The 13,812-nt window shown below is 53.9% G+C and overlaps 5 protein-coding genes across 5 annotated transcripts; 3 read left to right on the top strand and 2 right to left on the bottom strand.

Moving 5' to 3' along the window:
- Nucleotides 1-221: 221 nt before the first annotated feature.
- Nucleotides 222-2,240, top strand: VC83_06290 (uncharacterized protein). The gene is made up of 2 exons (XM_024469892.1): nucleotides 222-446; nucleotides 555-2,240. Exon 2 carries the CDS (start codon nucleotides 622-624, stop codon nucleotides 1,684-1,686), a length of 1,065 nt encoding a protein of 354 aa, XP_024324280.1. The 5' UTR covers nucleotides 222-446; nucleotides 555-621; the 3' UTR covers nucleotides 1,687-2,240.
- A 197-nt stretch (nucleotides 2,241-2,437) lies between these two features.
- Nucleotides 2,438-7,173, top strand: VC83_06289 (uncharacterized protein). The gene is made up of 2 exons (XM_024469891.1): nucleotides 2,438-2,769; nucleotides 2,836-7,173. Exon 2 carries the CDS (start codon nucleotides 2,998-3,000, stop codon nucleotides 6,865-6,867), a length of 3,870 nt encoding a protein of 1,289 aa, XP_024324103.1. The 5' UTR covers nucleotides 2,438-2,769; nucleotides 2,836-2,997; the 3' UTR covers nucleotides 6,868-7,173.
- A 400-nt stretch (nucleotides 7,174-7,573) lies between these two features.
- VC83_06288 (uncharacterized protein) lies at nucleotides 7,574-8,905 on the top strand (the record flags this gene model as incomplete). The annotated part of the gene is made up of 3 exons (XM_024469890.1): nucleotides 7,574-7,761; nucleotides 7,831-8,063; nucleotides 8,119-8,905. Exons 2-3 carry the CDS (start codon nucleotides 7,960-7,962, stop codon nucleotides 8,903-8,905), a joined length of 891 nt encoding a protein of 296 aa, XP_024324104.1. The 5' UTR covers nucleotides 7,574-7,761; nucleotides 7,831-7,959.
- Nucleotides 8,906-9,381: 476 nt separating this feature from the next.
- On the bottom strand, nucleotides 9,382-10,629 carry CPR6 (peptidyl-prolyl cis-trans isomerase D). Its single transcript, XM_024469889.1, has one exon. It carries the CDS (start codon nucleotides 10,532-10,534, stop codon nucleotides 9,431-9,433), a length of 1,104 nt encoding a protein of 367 aa, XP_024324107.1. The 5' UTR covers nucleotides 10,535-10,629; the 3' UTR covers nucleotides 9,382-9,430.
- Nucleotides 10,630-10,723: 94 nt separating this feature from the next.
- On the bottom strand, nucleotides 10,724-13,055 carry VC83_06286 (uncharacterized protein). Its single transcript, XM_024469888.1, has 3 exons — nucleotides 12,197-13,055; nucleotides 11,829-12,123; nucleotides 10,724-11,713 (listed from the first exon to the last, which is right to left on the bottom strand). Exons 1-3 carry the CDS (start codon nucleotides 12,559-12,561, stop codon nucleotides 10,862-10,864), a joined length of 1,512 nt encoding a protein of 503 aa, XP_024324108.1. The 5' UTR covers nucleotides 12,562-13,055; the 3' UTR covers nucleotides 10,724-10,861.
- Nucleotides 13,056-13,812: the final 757 nt, after the last annotated feature.

Genomic DNA, 13,812 nt, shown 5'->3' with positions numbered 1-13,812 from the left:
GTATTAATATACGCTAAAGCTAGATTGGGGTTGGTGGCAATTCGTCTGGTTGCCAGCTTTGCGCATTTAAGTTACTCCGATCCCGGGACTAATCTACCGAACAGAGTTAAAGACTTACTTATTATGATTAGGGTACGGACAAACCGACGACCCGAACGCACGGACCATGTCGCATCACAAGATCAGGTTTTCCTTTTTGGCTTGTGGTGGGATGAAATGCAGATTGGGTCGCATCGACCATCTTGTCCAGTTCCGAGTATTGTGCTGTGCTCTGTACATACCATCCCATACCAAGCTGTGAAACTGTTAAACCTGCCCAACACCATAAGATAGACACCAGCCAGTCCGTCTTTCGCCAGCACATCTCTTCAATATCGATTCCAAGTATGACTTCATCGACTTGTTGAGGCATCTCATCGAACACGGCGCCTCAGCTTGCTTCGCAGGTATCTATCCTACTCTCCCCCACGCCCTTACGTCGTTCCCTACCCTGTGTCATTTGGCTTGAGACCCTTTTCCCTGAATGAAGCTCTTGTCACTGACTGCGTCGCAAGGTTCGATAGAACGCATTGAGGCCTTTGTATAACTTCATGAGACCGCGATAACCACAACAGTACAATAATGGCTGGAACGGAAGTCGCGGATAAGCTGAATCGGCAAGAGACGAACACAAGCACGAATCCGGTACTCTATCTGGACGAAGCGCAGGAAATATCTCCGATTACTTCACCAGAGTCGGCCGAATCTGGCGAGGAGGGTGAAGGCACGCCGACTGGGAGTGAACCCAAGACAGCAAAGCGGCGGCTCTTTGGCTTTGGCAAGAAGAGGAAGGATGTAGCCTCGAACGAGTCAGATGCACCGAGATCTACTCCTGCGAATCTCACTTTCGTCTCCACTACGCATCCGTACATTTTGCAGTCACCACCAAACCGAAATCTACATTCGCCGTCCTCTAGAGTTGTTTCGCCGGCCGGATCTCAAATCTTCGAACGCGATGTACAAGAGGCTGCCTCACAAGTGCCTAACTCGCCAGCAATTCCCGCCCATATACAGACCGAAGATCGCATTCCTGCAGTGCTAGATGCCTCCTCGGAAGCCATTACAGACAGTGCGCTTGACCCAGACACGGTTGAAATCGTAATGCACTCGTCACACCAGCCAGCGGCAAAGAATGTAACAGGGATTGGTGGCAGCGAAGCTGCTGGCACGAACTGGTCAGAAGACTTGCTAGCACACCCTGACAAGGACGATGCCGCATCGAATTACGGTGCGCTGGATAGCGCAGATGTGAGGCGCCTGAGCTTCATCTCCTTTGCAGACGTTGTGCAATCAGAGCAAACCGAACACATGAACAACAGGGACCCGATACATATTGCAGGCCTTACCACGTTATCTTCCGGGCATCGCTCGCCCTCGCCAATTAGATCCACGGTATCTTCACAGGGGGTGGGAACTTCACCGCCAACCAGCAAGTCAGCATCTATCAAGGGCCTTGACCTATCACCCACCCGCGCCGGGAAGCCGCTGGCGAGTCCTACCTTGAGCTTCCCTTCACCAACAACAGGCTCGGATCTGAGGATTGAATCCATGAGCCAGGCGTTGAAGAAGACGGCGAGCGGCGATTTGACTGGCACACGTAGCCAGCCCAGGAGCCCTATTGGTAGTATTGAGACGCGGTTTCCATAGCTTCCTTTGCATACTTTTTGAGAGAGACACATTGGGAGTTTTTGGATATTATGCTTCGGATTGGCGAGCCGTATTTGACAATGGTAGGACGGTTTGTTGCTTATAGCTGACTTTTTTTTTGACCCTGCGGAGATATACCTGGGTGGCACTTGGACACTTGATGCATTGAGGGACATGGAGTCTGGCAAGTTCGTTTCTGGCAAATGAATGATTATGATTGTCTGGCACAACACACAGCAGCCTTGTGGGGCAGCGGTGACACGCGAAATGGTAATTGGACTAACTTATCTATAATAAATCTTTTTTGTGAAATTTCCCCGGTAAAATTATATCAGATTCCAGTCAGATCCCTGTCAGATCCCAGCTTCTTGCTCATGTCTGGCAGTGGGGCAGTGTATATCGAATGTTTCAATAATAAACAAGATGTGTCTGATTAGCACAGGGCCTTGCTCAATTACTGCGCACCCGATCCTACCTTATCCCAGACAGTATGACGATAAATAGATAGATATATGCTCGGTGAGCGCGCTTCTTTGCATGTGTAATGTAATGCACCTGTGTCCAAAATTGATTCGAGGAGCTTGAATATACTTTGAAAATCCCCAAGATGGTAATTTCATGATCTCATTAGGGTGCGATGCGATATAAATATTGGAGTCGGTGTGTCTTAGTTAGTCTTGTATATCGAACCTATCCAATGTGTCGTGCCGACGACGACAGCTCCGCACTTTGTTCCCCATTAACCGTTTTAGTCGAGTACGGTACATCAACCGCCGCAATAATACTCTACGATTCCATGAGGAGACGACGATTTACACATACTAAATCATACGCTGCAATCCTTTAACAGACCGAACAAATCTCAGGATCCATTGCAAGGCCAGGAAGCCCGTTCCTGCGCTATCTGTTGCGACTCTGATCGCGAGACGTCAGGCACCCGCTCATGCTCAGGTATGATGACGAGCTCCTCACAATTGCGACAGATCAGGGAAGACAGAAGGCACTGCTGCCACAGGGCGACTGGTTATAACGAACGATACACGCCGTCCTACTCTTGTGGTAAAACATTGGGAAAGGGTTCTTGTAAGTTACCCCAGATTACCAATTGACCCCGCGCACCGAGGTGACATCTAAACTGATCAACCACAGGCACACCGCGCAACCACAGCGCCCACGTTTCCGAGGCCATTGCCACTCCTACAATACCCACCAGGCGCACACTGCTACACCACGTACACATGAACGTCCGCTAGCCTGACCAGCTCCACCCCCCGATAAAGACTGCGCGCGCAGCGCATCCTATATCCGGCTATGGACAAGGCGGCTCAGCATGACGGCCAAGCAGCAGGTGGCGCCGTGCCACCGCCTGCGCCTGGAGACAACCTACTACAGCAAATGCAGGAGGCCGGGACCGCGTCCGCCGCTTCGGAGGCGCCGCCGCGCCGCAAAGATGACAGCATCAGGGTGGTTACGCCAGAACCGACACTTCCTCCCGGTGGTGGAACAGGGGCAGGGCCGTCTGACGTGGACGTGGCGTCACAAGCCTCGCCGCGCTCTATACTGGGATTGGAGAAGCCGTGGGAGCGTCGGCGCGGGCTCGTCTTTGAGGATGCGTTTGACACGGGCGAATCAAGCGGCCAGCAGCAGAACAAGTCGAATGAGAGCGACGTAGACGATGTGTCGAATCTGCCAAGGACGCGGCCGAGGAACCGGACAATTGATGGGGCACAGCAGCAGAGGCGCCCCTCGGGGCAGCTGCCGATGAGGCGACATCGAACAGGGTCGAACTACTCGGGATTGAGCAGCTCGGAGGAAAATATACCGAAGGAGGACCCGAAATATGTAGCTCACGCTCCGACTGCGTTCCGCTCTACACAGTCGCAACGAGCAGAGTCTGTTAAGAAGAAGCCTCTTCTTAACAGGCAGCCGAATACAAGTTCGCGGTCAGGTTCTCCGATTCCATTTCCGGCGTATGTCGATACGCTGCCTGTGCCGATCGCCACTCGCGATGCTATTAAGGTTCTCAAACTCATGAATGGTCTCAATGGGCGCATGAAGGGGGAGGTCGAATACCAGACCTCGGGACATGGTTCATGGGCTAGGGGAGTTTGTTACATTGATGATAAGGGAACTTTTCTATTTGAGGGCACTGAAGATGGGCCCAATCACCAGACCATTGTCCCAGACTTGAGGGGGTGCCGTATGAAGCCACCAATAGAAGAAAATGAGGAGAATATCCTTGACGTTAGTATCGCGTCTGGAATGCGGCTACGGCTGCGGCCACTTGATACCTCGCAGTATGAGTATTGGCTGGCAGCATTATTATCGTGGCAGCAGAATCAAGATGGGTCAAGCGCCTCTAGTTCTGAGGCAGGGGAGCTGAGATCACTTAGTCGGCGGCCCAGCTTCAGTCAGGCCAAGGACATCAATATCATCAAGGTTGGAAGGGTGTTCTTGTGGGATAAAGGCGCGTGTCAGGCAGCTGCAACAGCTGCTGGGGGGCGTCAGCGCAGCGATCGAGCGTGGCGGCTAGTCTCATGCATATTACAGGATAATGGCGAGTTGAAGCTCATGACAGAAAATGACGTCTCACTTCTGGCTACGATTCAGCTGTCACAGTTGTCAAGATGTGGCATTCAGGAGCTGGATAAGACGGTTTTAAACCAGGAATACTGCGTTGCCATTCTCCCTCAGTACACGGCGGCGGCGACCTCAATATCTATTGTATCACCAGTATTTATTTCCTTGGAATCTCGGGTCCTCTTCGAAGTGTGGTATGTCCTACTACGGACGTTTACAGTGCCGGATATGTACGGGTCTCAAATTTCCGCAGACGGCTCGGATGGTCCAGACTCCCTCGTCATCCCTACCCCGGACGACCTCTTTCGAATTGAAAAGACGCTCTCCATCCGGACAGTTGAGGCCAAGCTTCGGCCAACGGGTAAGAAAGCCGAGCAGCCCGTGGACGGACGGCGGGGACATAAATCCGAACCCGACCCGTCTGTAGGAGATTACTTTGCCGAAGTCATTCTTGACGGAGAAGTTCGCTCAAGGACGACGACAAAGTTTGGGACGAACAAGCCTTTCTGGCGCGATGAGAGCGAGTTTGGCGGGCTACCCGCTGCACTCCCGGAGATCTCGATTGCTCTCAAGAGGATGAAGTCGAAGTCTCAGCCTCAACCTCAGGTTCATGGGTCGAAATCTTCCGTTAGCGTTCAGACGCCGGAAGTTGTGTGGGAGGTCCTATGTGGCATTGTACACATCCGCATGGATCAGCTGGATCGCGGTAAGGATGTGGAGAATTGGTGGCCGGCATTGAATGAGAAGAAGGAAGTTATCGGCGAGATGCTGATACGGGTGCGCCATGATGAGCTCGTTGTGTTACTGTTGAAGGAGTACAAGGCTCTATCTGATCTCTTGCATAAGTTTACCACGGGGTTGACGCTGCAGATGTCCCAATATGTGCCATCCAAGCTCCGGTTCTTAGCGGAAACATTGCTGGATGTGTTCCAAGTCTCTGGGCAGGCTCAGCAGTGGCTGGTATCTTTGGTAGAGGACGAGATTGACGGGATCAGCAAAGAAACGCCGGTTCAGCGTCTGAGGTTCAGTCGACGCATGGGCTCGAACGATTCGTTTGATTCGGTCAGCGACAGAGAGGTACAACTCCGTGACATGAACAAGTCTCTCACAGGCGAAGCCAATCTCCTCTTTCGCGGCAACTCCCTCCTCACCCAAGCATTGGACTTCCACATGCGCCGCCTCGGAAAAGAATACCTCGAAGACCTCCTCAGCGACAAAGTCCGCGAAATCAACGCCATGAATCCCGACTGCGAAGTCGACCCCTCCCGTGTCGGAGCCAGCGAAGACCTAGACAGGAACTGGGCCACCCTCAACGCGCTCACCAGCGACATCTGGGCCCATATCTCGGCCTCGCACAACCAATGTCCCCCCGAACTACGCCAGATCCTAAAATACGTCCGCACCGTCGCCGAAGACCGCTACGGCAACTTCCTCCGAACCGCCCCCTACACCTCCGTCTCGGGCTTCCTCTTCCTCCGCTTCTTCTGCCCCTCCCTCTTGAACCCTAAACTCTTCGGCCTCCTCCGAGACCACCCCCACCCGCGCGCCCAACGCACCCTAACACTCATCGCGAAATCCCTCCAGGTCCTCGCCAACCTCTCTACCTTCGGCCAGAAGGAAGCTTGGATGGAGCCTATGAACCGTTTCCTCGCACAAAACCGTCAGAACGTAAAGGATTTCATCGACAACATCTGCTCCATCCCCGTGGACCGCCCGCGCACCCCCCCGCCAGCTTCCTACTCCACCCCCCTCGCCATCCTCAAACGCCCCCCCATGACCTCCCGCGAGGGCTTCCCCTCCCTCCCCTACCTCATAGACGAAGCGCGCGCCTACGCCGCCCTCGTCCGCTTCTGGCTCGAAGCCGTCGCCAGCGACACCGCTCGCGTGGCCGAATTCTCCGGCGACCTCCTCGCCTTCCACAACGAGTGCGTCGCGCTGCAAAAACGCGCAGACGAGTGTCTCCGCCGCGCCGAGGTGGAGGCGAAAGTCGAAGAGCCGCCGGAGCTGGAGTGGACTGATATCCTGAGGAGTTTGGAACGCAGTAGTGCGTTGGATCAGCGGACGTTTACGGAGAATGATATTGTGCCCCATGCGGCGAATTCGTATCCGCATGCTACGCCGAGAGAGGCCGCGAGGTGGAATCGCAGCGATGATAGTACTATTCCTGCTGTGCCGGGGTGGGTGGGCTCGGAGACGGGGAGTAGGGAGAGGAGAGAGCGGCAGACGTTTTGGGAGAGTACGTTTGGGAAGGAGAGTTCCCGTGCCCCACGCCCGCTGGCGGCTGATGCGTTTGGCAGCTCCCTGGATATTGGAGCGGCGGGTGCGTCGCCGCCGACGGAACGGGGGGGGAGTAGGGATGGGAAGGGCGGGAAGGGGTTTTTAAGTGGTGTGAGTGGGGTGTTGAGAAAAAAGGGAGGGGGAGAGAAGGAGAGAGAGAAAGAACGGGGAAAAGAACGCGCTAAGGCGGAGAAGGAGGCTGTTAAGGAGGAAGAGAGGGAAAAGGAGCGGGAGAAGGAGAGGGAGAGGAAGGAACGGCATATGATTACGCGCGAGAGGAACGCTCAGGGGAGTGAGGAGAAGGGGAAGGGCGCTGCTGTGTGAGTGAGTGGTGGTGGGTTAGAGAGCGATTTTGAGCATTTGTCGATTTCCTCCGTTTTGTAGGGGGGTTGAAAGGACCGGGACGAGCGAATGAAGGGACGATTGGGAGACACAAAGCAAGCATTGCACGCATACACACACTGCCGCGAAATATTAATTAGTAGTTTTTAATGGTCTGCGAAACATGGGAATGTGGTCTTTTTGTGTCTATTTTGGGGGAGTGGCACTCGTTTTTTTATTTGTGAAGAATTTTTGATGCGTGCACACATCTTTGGTGGGAGGGGGGTGACTATAGACATAGAGAGGGGTAACATCTTGTGTTTTTTGTCTATTTTTGTAGGGGAGGGAGAGGGTGGAAGACGAAGTGAATTAACGCTGGAAATATCCATTTATCTACTTCTCTTGTTTGTTTTGTGAGGCTCTGTGGTTATCTATTTCCTTCATCTACTTATTCGTGAGGCGCTCTCTTCTTGGGAGCCCTCTTTCCCAAGGAGGCATTTCAATGTCAATGCAATTTATGCCAGCCTCGTCCCCCCTGCATGCGCCTCCCGGCACGACCTCATCTCTCGTGCGGAGCGACTGCGCGCGCCTTCCTTCACTTTGCAATTTCATCGCGCTAGGCTAGGGAATCTTTGCGCGACGGAGTAGGGAGGTGTTTTATGCAACGCTTCTAACCGCAGGAGTGAGAACGGCTTTCTCACACTCGAGACGAGATGGCGGTAGCGGTAGCGGTAGCGACGATAGATTCCTCTGCTGTCAAACAGCCCGGTGATGTGGATAAAGAAGTCAAGAGGCTCTGGATCACGAAATTGAGCCTACGCTGCCTCGCGACGGTTTTCTGTCTCATCGTCATCGGGTGCTGTGCTGGGACTGTCTTTGGGAATCCTATGTTGATAGGTCCAGTAACTCATTACCCCCATCCCATAGCCTGAGCTGGAGTACTTCTTTCTAACCACCTTTACACAGGCCGGCGACGCGTTGATATAGAATATCGCCGAAGGAATCACGTTGTTTGTCCGCCGGCGCAAATACAAGGGAATCCACCCCGGTGCCTGCGTCGGCGTCGACTTAGTCCTCTGGCTTGCGCTGGGGGGGATGTCGGGGTATGAGGCGGCTATATTGTTCGATGTAGGGAATTATATCTCTGACTCGCTCAATTCGCTCTATATCATTGCTGTGGTCGTTGGGTTGGTCATAACGTATGATGCTGCTACGGAAAGATATATGGGATAGCAACTAACCTGTCTTTGATAGAGCCTTACTTATCGCCCTCTTCATCATAGCTTGCATCGAGACGCACCGCCAGCGGAAGACAAATGTGCCACATGCTCCCGCCCCTTTCAACACCTACCAGCAGCAGCCTGGCGCATACAACCCTCACCAAGCCCCTTTCTCCAACCCCCTTTCTTCAATCCAAACCAGCAACCCGGCCCCTCCAACCCAAACGCGCCCTTCAACCAGAACCAACAACCCGGCGCGTTCAACTCAAACCAACCTCCTCCAACCCCAATGCGCCCTTCAACCCAAACTAGCAGCCAACCCCCCCCCCCCCCCCCCGGGGCGCTTTTCATACCTAACCAACAACATTGACAACAAACAAACTCCCATCCCACAACCTTCCCCCCTACCTCCCCCTTCCCGGCCCATTACGCTCAGCCACAAACACAAACACCCTCTCCCCAATCCACCACCACTCAGCCGCAGCCTCAGCACCAGCCATTCGGACAAGCCACCGTGGCACCTCCTCAATGGCTCGGGACTTCGACGCCACAGGGGCAGTATGACATGTCTAGTTCTCCAGCGCCTCATCCAGCAGGAGTCTTCAACGGCGGGCCCCCTCATGCAACAGCGGGGTTCAACACCGTGCAGCAGCAGTCAGCATGAGTTATCAGGAGGAACCCCGGCGCCGGGGTTCACGCAGGTTGCTCCGCAGCAGATGTCACAGTATGCGACTCCAGCGCGGAGTCTACCACCAATGTATGAGATGTACGTGCGCCCTACTGGTGGGGAGGGGGGTGTGAATCCGCACGAGATGAGGTAGCGTGTCGGAGGGAAGGGATGAGTGTAATATTATACCCTATGTAAGAGAGAGAGAGAGCTGCGAATTTGAGATTGTTGCGAACTCTATAAATGGCGGAGAATGTGTATATTTTGCGGTAATTCCTTTTCGGGGGTGGGTATTAGGGTTTGTAGTAAAATATGTGGTATACTGGCCTTTTTTTGTTGTCTATATTGTGTCGTGAACTCTGCGGATGGCGGAGGTCTAGAGTCGTAAGGGTTCATCTGACTGAACTATTTGGACGTCGCTGCACCTGCCGACTCGTAAAATTGGAGATATCCATTCATCTATCTACCCCCATTCCTCGTTCGTGAGATGTCATAGCTATTCCTCTTGCTCCCTTCCTTCCTCCTTCGCACCCACTCTCCACCAACCATCCATCTCCCCCTTTTTTTTGAAAAAAAAAACCAAAAAAAAAAATCACCCCACGCTCAATCCCTAAATCAGACTCCCCCCATCCAACCCCATAAACATCCTTATCGATCCATCCAACCCCCCCTCCCCCATCTAATCAAAGAACTTTCCATAAGCCGCCTTCTCCTTCCTCGCCCTCTCCGCCGCCCTCGTCTTCACAGCACCCAACTCCTTCACCACCGCCGCATCGCCCGGCACCAGCGCCTTCGCAGCTTCAAGATCCTTCAACGCAGCCTCATCATCTTTCATCCCCACGCTCGCGAGCGCGCGGCGGTACAGCGCTTTGGCTTTCTCGACGTCGGTGATGGAGGGGACTTCGAGGGCGAAAGTGGCGGATTTAGCCGCGTCGGGGAAGAGGGAGAGTTTGTTGGAGAGGAGGGCGGAGTTGGAGTAGAGGGTGAATCTGAGCTGTCGGAGGGCAGCCTTGTCTGAATCGGAGGCGGAATCGAGATCCGGGTCTTCGTTCAGGTAGCGCAGTCCCTTCTGATACTTATCCAACCCCAACTGCAAGTTCCCCGCCTTGAAAGCCGTGTTGCCGTACTCTTTGAGCGCGCTGGCGATCTTCACGATCTCGGCGGCGCTGAACTCGTTATCCCCCGTCTTGGCGTCCTCGGGGAAATCCTCATACGCGTCCCCAGTAGCATCAGCCTTCTTTGAACTCCCCACCTCGTAATCCGCCGGCAACTCCCCACACGCCGTGATCGTGACATCCTTCGCCGGCTTATCCGATCCCTGGGTAGGCAGATTCTCAATCTGTCTCACGATCGACTTCCCCGCCACCACCTCACCAAAGACCACATGTTTATCATCCAAATGCGGCGTCGGGACCGTCGTAATAAAAAACTGACTCCCGTTCGTCCCCGGCCCCGCATTCGCCATGCTCAGCAAGAACGGCTTGGTATGTTTAATCTCGAAATTCTCATCCGCGAACTTCTCGCCGTAGATCGATTCACCACCCGTGCCGTTACCGGCGGTGAAGTCGCCGCCTTGGATCATGAATTGCTTGATCACGCGGTGGAAGGTGGAGCCGGCGTAGGAGAGGGGTTTGCCGGATTTGCCGACGCCCTTCTCGCCCGTGCAGAGGGAGCGGAAGTTCTCGGCGGTGAGGGGGACGATGGAGCTGTAGAGGGTGAAGATTATGCGGCCCATGGGCTTGGAGCCGATGGAGATGTCGAAGTAGACGAGGGGGCTGGGCATGGTTGCGGTTTTGGGGGGTCTGTGTGGGAAGTGAATTGAGAGGTGAGGTGAGAGGTGGATTGAGTTATTGGTGGGTTTTTTTGTTTGTTTGTTTGTGGTGGTGGTGGGGGTTTAAGAGCTTCAGCGCTTAGTTTCTTGATGTTGAGGCCCGGATTATTTATTAGCCGCGATTGCGGGGGAGGGTTGTTTGGGGCTTGGGGTGCAAGGAAACTTATATTGTGAGCATACTGGATTGTAAGATCTTACTAGAAGGTTAAATAGCTTGAGGATATGTAGCAATTGTACCTTCTGGTAGATCATTAATTTTAGTTATACCTGATTTCTCTTCTATTTCATGTTTTCATTATCATCGACGCAGCCATCCTCGACGCTATCCCACAACCTCCTACCAACGTACAAGCCATATACGACTGTACTATGCCATATCATCACTACTACAGCAGCAAACAACCAACCTAACCCCCCCCCCTTTCTAAATCCCCCATTTCTCCCTCTCCCCATCCCCCGGCACAACCTTCCAACACCACCCACACCAACTCCTCCCCCCTCCCTCTCCCTAATCATAAACCTCCCCACCCCCCTCTCATCCTCCCACTCCTCCACACACGCCCCCACCCTCGCCCTCCGAATCAGCTTTCTCTTCACCACGCCCCCAATCCCCTCAATCTCATGCCTCGCGTACCCCGCGCCTCTCCTCACACTTCTAACACTTCTAACACTTCTAACACTTCCTCCTTCACTTCCATCACTCGGCGTAGGACTAACCACGTCCCCCCTCCCCCCTTCTCGCCCATCTTCTTCACCCTCTCGCAAATCCATCGCATCGCAATCAACCTCCTCCTCCACCACCGCTGCGGCCTCACACTGCCCCGCGCGTCCACACCGTCTACTCCCCTCCGCCAGCGTGGGCGAATACTGCATCCGCCACCGCCAGATGGAGTCGTAGGTACTATCTGCGCTTTTCAAGCCGCGGCCGCAGGGTTGGCAGAGCCAGACCCCCGCGGAGGCGCAGCGGCAGACGGAGCGCGCGATGGTGGAGGTTGTTACGGGGGTGGCCGGGATGGGGACGGGGAGGGGTGGGGAGAGGAGAGAGGAGAGGGAGAGGGAGAGGCAGGTTGGACAGAGGCGGCGGTGGCGGTGGTGGAGGAGGGTTGGGGCGGGGGGTTTGGTTGCGCAGTTCTGTTTGTGTTAGTACCATAATCATAGTCCAATCTCCGACACACGATTCCTCCCTTAGGTTTAGAGAGAAGGAAGGGAGTAATGGAGAAAGAGAACAACAAGAAAATAAGCGTACCCTACAAACAACAGCCCCACACCTCCTACACCCCCTCACCAAATCCCTCGCGCACTCCCCCACCTTCCCCTCCATATTCGCCCCGTCGTCCTCCACGAAATACCAGTTCGTCGCCCGCGCCCGGTAGCGCAGGGTATGGTTCTTATTCAGCGTCACAGCATCGTTGCTACATCGCAGCGTTCGGCTGATGAGCTGGGACCGGAACTGGAGGAGGTTCTCGCGGATCTGCCGGCAGGTGCGGGCGAGGCTGTCGAGGGTGTTGAGGTCGATGTGGGAGGTTATTATCGTTGCTGCGCTGAGAGGTGTTAGTGCTGGCCTCTGTAGTAGAGTGTGGAATGGGAGGGGTGGGAGGGCCGAGGGGGGCGAACGGGTAACACGCGAAGACTTCGGTGATGGAGTTGCGATTCGCGTTGATGACCTCGACGGGCTTCTGGTCCGCGGAGATGGAGAGGGAGTTTAGTCCACCCGTCTCAAAGGCGGCGCGCGCCTGGCACTCAGCTGCATAACGCGCGTCGGCGTCTTGGGGCGCGGTGTCGTCGTCGGGGAGCTCGACGAAGACAGCCATGGCGGGGTTGATGGAGCGCGGTCTAGGCCTCGAGGAGCGCGATGGATCTACAGGGTGTAGAAACAGAGTGAGTCGATGGCGGGGAGATGAGAGAGTAATCTCCTTGGTAGACCCATTGGCCTTTTTGCCTGTCGACGGCCTGGACTTGTGGCTGGTAGTTACAGACATGGACGGAGGGAAGACTGGAGGGCGGGGGGGATGGATCAATCAATATCCGGCAGGGTACGGTACCTGATGCGGGCGGGGTCTTGGCATGGCGGGGTGGAAGGGCGGGTTCATCGCCATGGTATGGATCGTGTAGCCGCGCGGTGGCATGGATTAGGGATCCGCGGTGGGTAAGGAGCGGCTGTTTGTTGATATGATGTAATTTCGGAGGATGATAATTAGTATGGTTACTTATATTTCCTTATTTGGTAAGAGGAGGGCCGAGCTGTCTGTATACACTGAGTCAAGCGCTGGACAAATGGGTTCCCCCACTCCTACTCGGAAGTTTCATATGGGCAGGCACGCACGCGACGTGCTTGGAGAGGAACCCCCACGCCACTGGATGGGATGCGTGGAGGCGGGAGAGGGCCCATGTAAGGAGGCAGGGAGCAGGCGTACAATGTAAATTAATTTGGCTGAAGCTGATGCTAAGGCTGAGGGTGAGGAGCTGCTTAGAAGATGTTATAACTATATTTACTATAAGTTAAGGTTAGTATACATCTCACGATAGGCTGCACATTATACCACATCGACCGTCTTTTTGTCTCAAAGTGAGACCCGTTAGCAAACGCCACTGGAGTTTAATGAGTTTTATAGCTAATCTCTACGACTAATGGCTACGACTAATGGCTACGACTAATGGCTATGATAATGGCTACGACTAATAGCTACGACTAATAGCTACAACTAATAGCTACGACTAATAGCTGCCACTATAGCTACCACTAATAGCTGCCACTAATAGCTGCCACTAATAGCTACCAGTGTTCAGCCGCCAAGATGCAACATGATCACTAATCTGGTCACTGATCTGGTCACTGACTTTACCGCCGGCTTGCCACAAACTTACCATTTATACCATTTATACCACTTAACCACTTAACCACTTAACCACTTCCACTTAATCACTTAACCACTTATCCACTTATCCACTTATCCACTTAACCACTTAATAACCACTTACTAACAAGCCCGCAGTTGGTCTTCTTAGTAGAGTTAGTAGAGTTACAGTAGTCGTCCTCTTAGAGTAATACTGTAGTTGCCCTTATAGACCCACCAAGCGCGGATTTAACAACCAATGTACTCTAGCGCTACTTTATAGCGCTAGAGTACATCTAATAGCGGTTATGATTATCCAGTATGACGGTGAGAGGAAGTGACTGAGTGACCTCCAGGTGACCGTCTCTATTGCTACTTATCTGTACTGTCTTCCCT

The sequence above is a fragment of the Pseudogymnoascus destructans genome (assembly GCF_001641265.1).
Source record: "Pseudogymnoascus destructans isolate 20631-21 unplaced genomic scaffold scaffold_10, whole genome shotgun sequence".
Lineage (NCBI taxonomy): Eukaryota > Fungi > Ascomycota > Leotiomycetes > Thelebolales > Thelebolaceae > Pseudogymnoascus > Pseudogymnoascus destructans.
The sequence above is the reverse complement of the archived record's forward strand: the minus strand, read 5'-3'. Positions and strand labels throughout refer to the sequence as shown.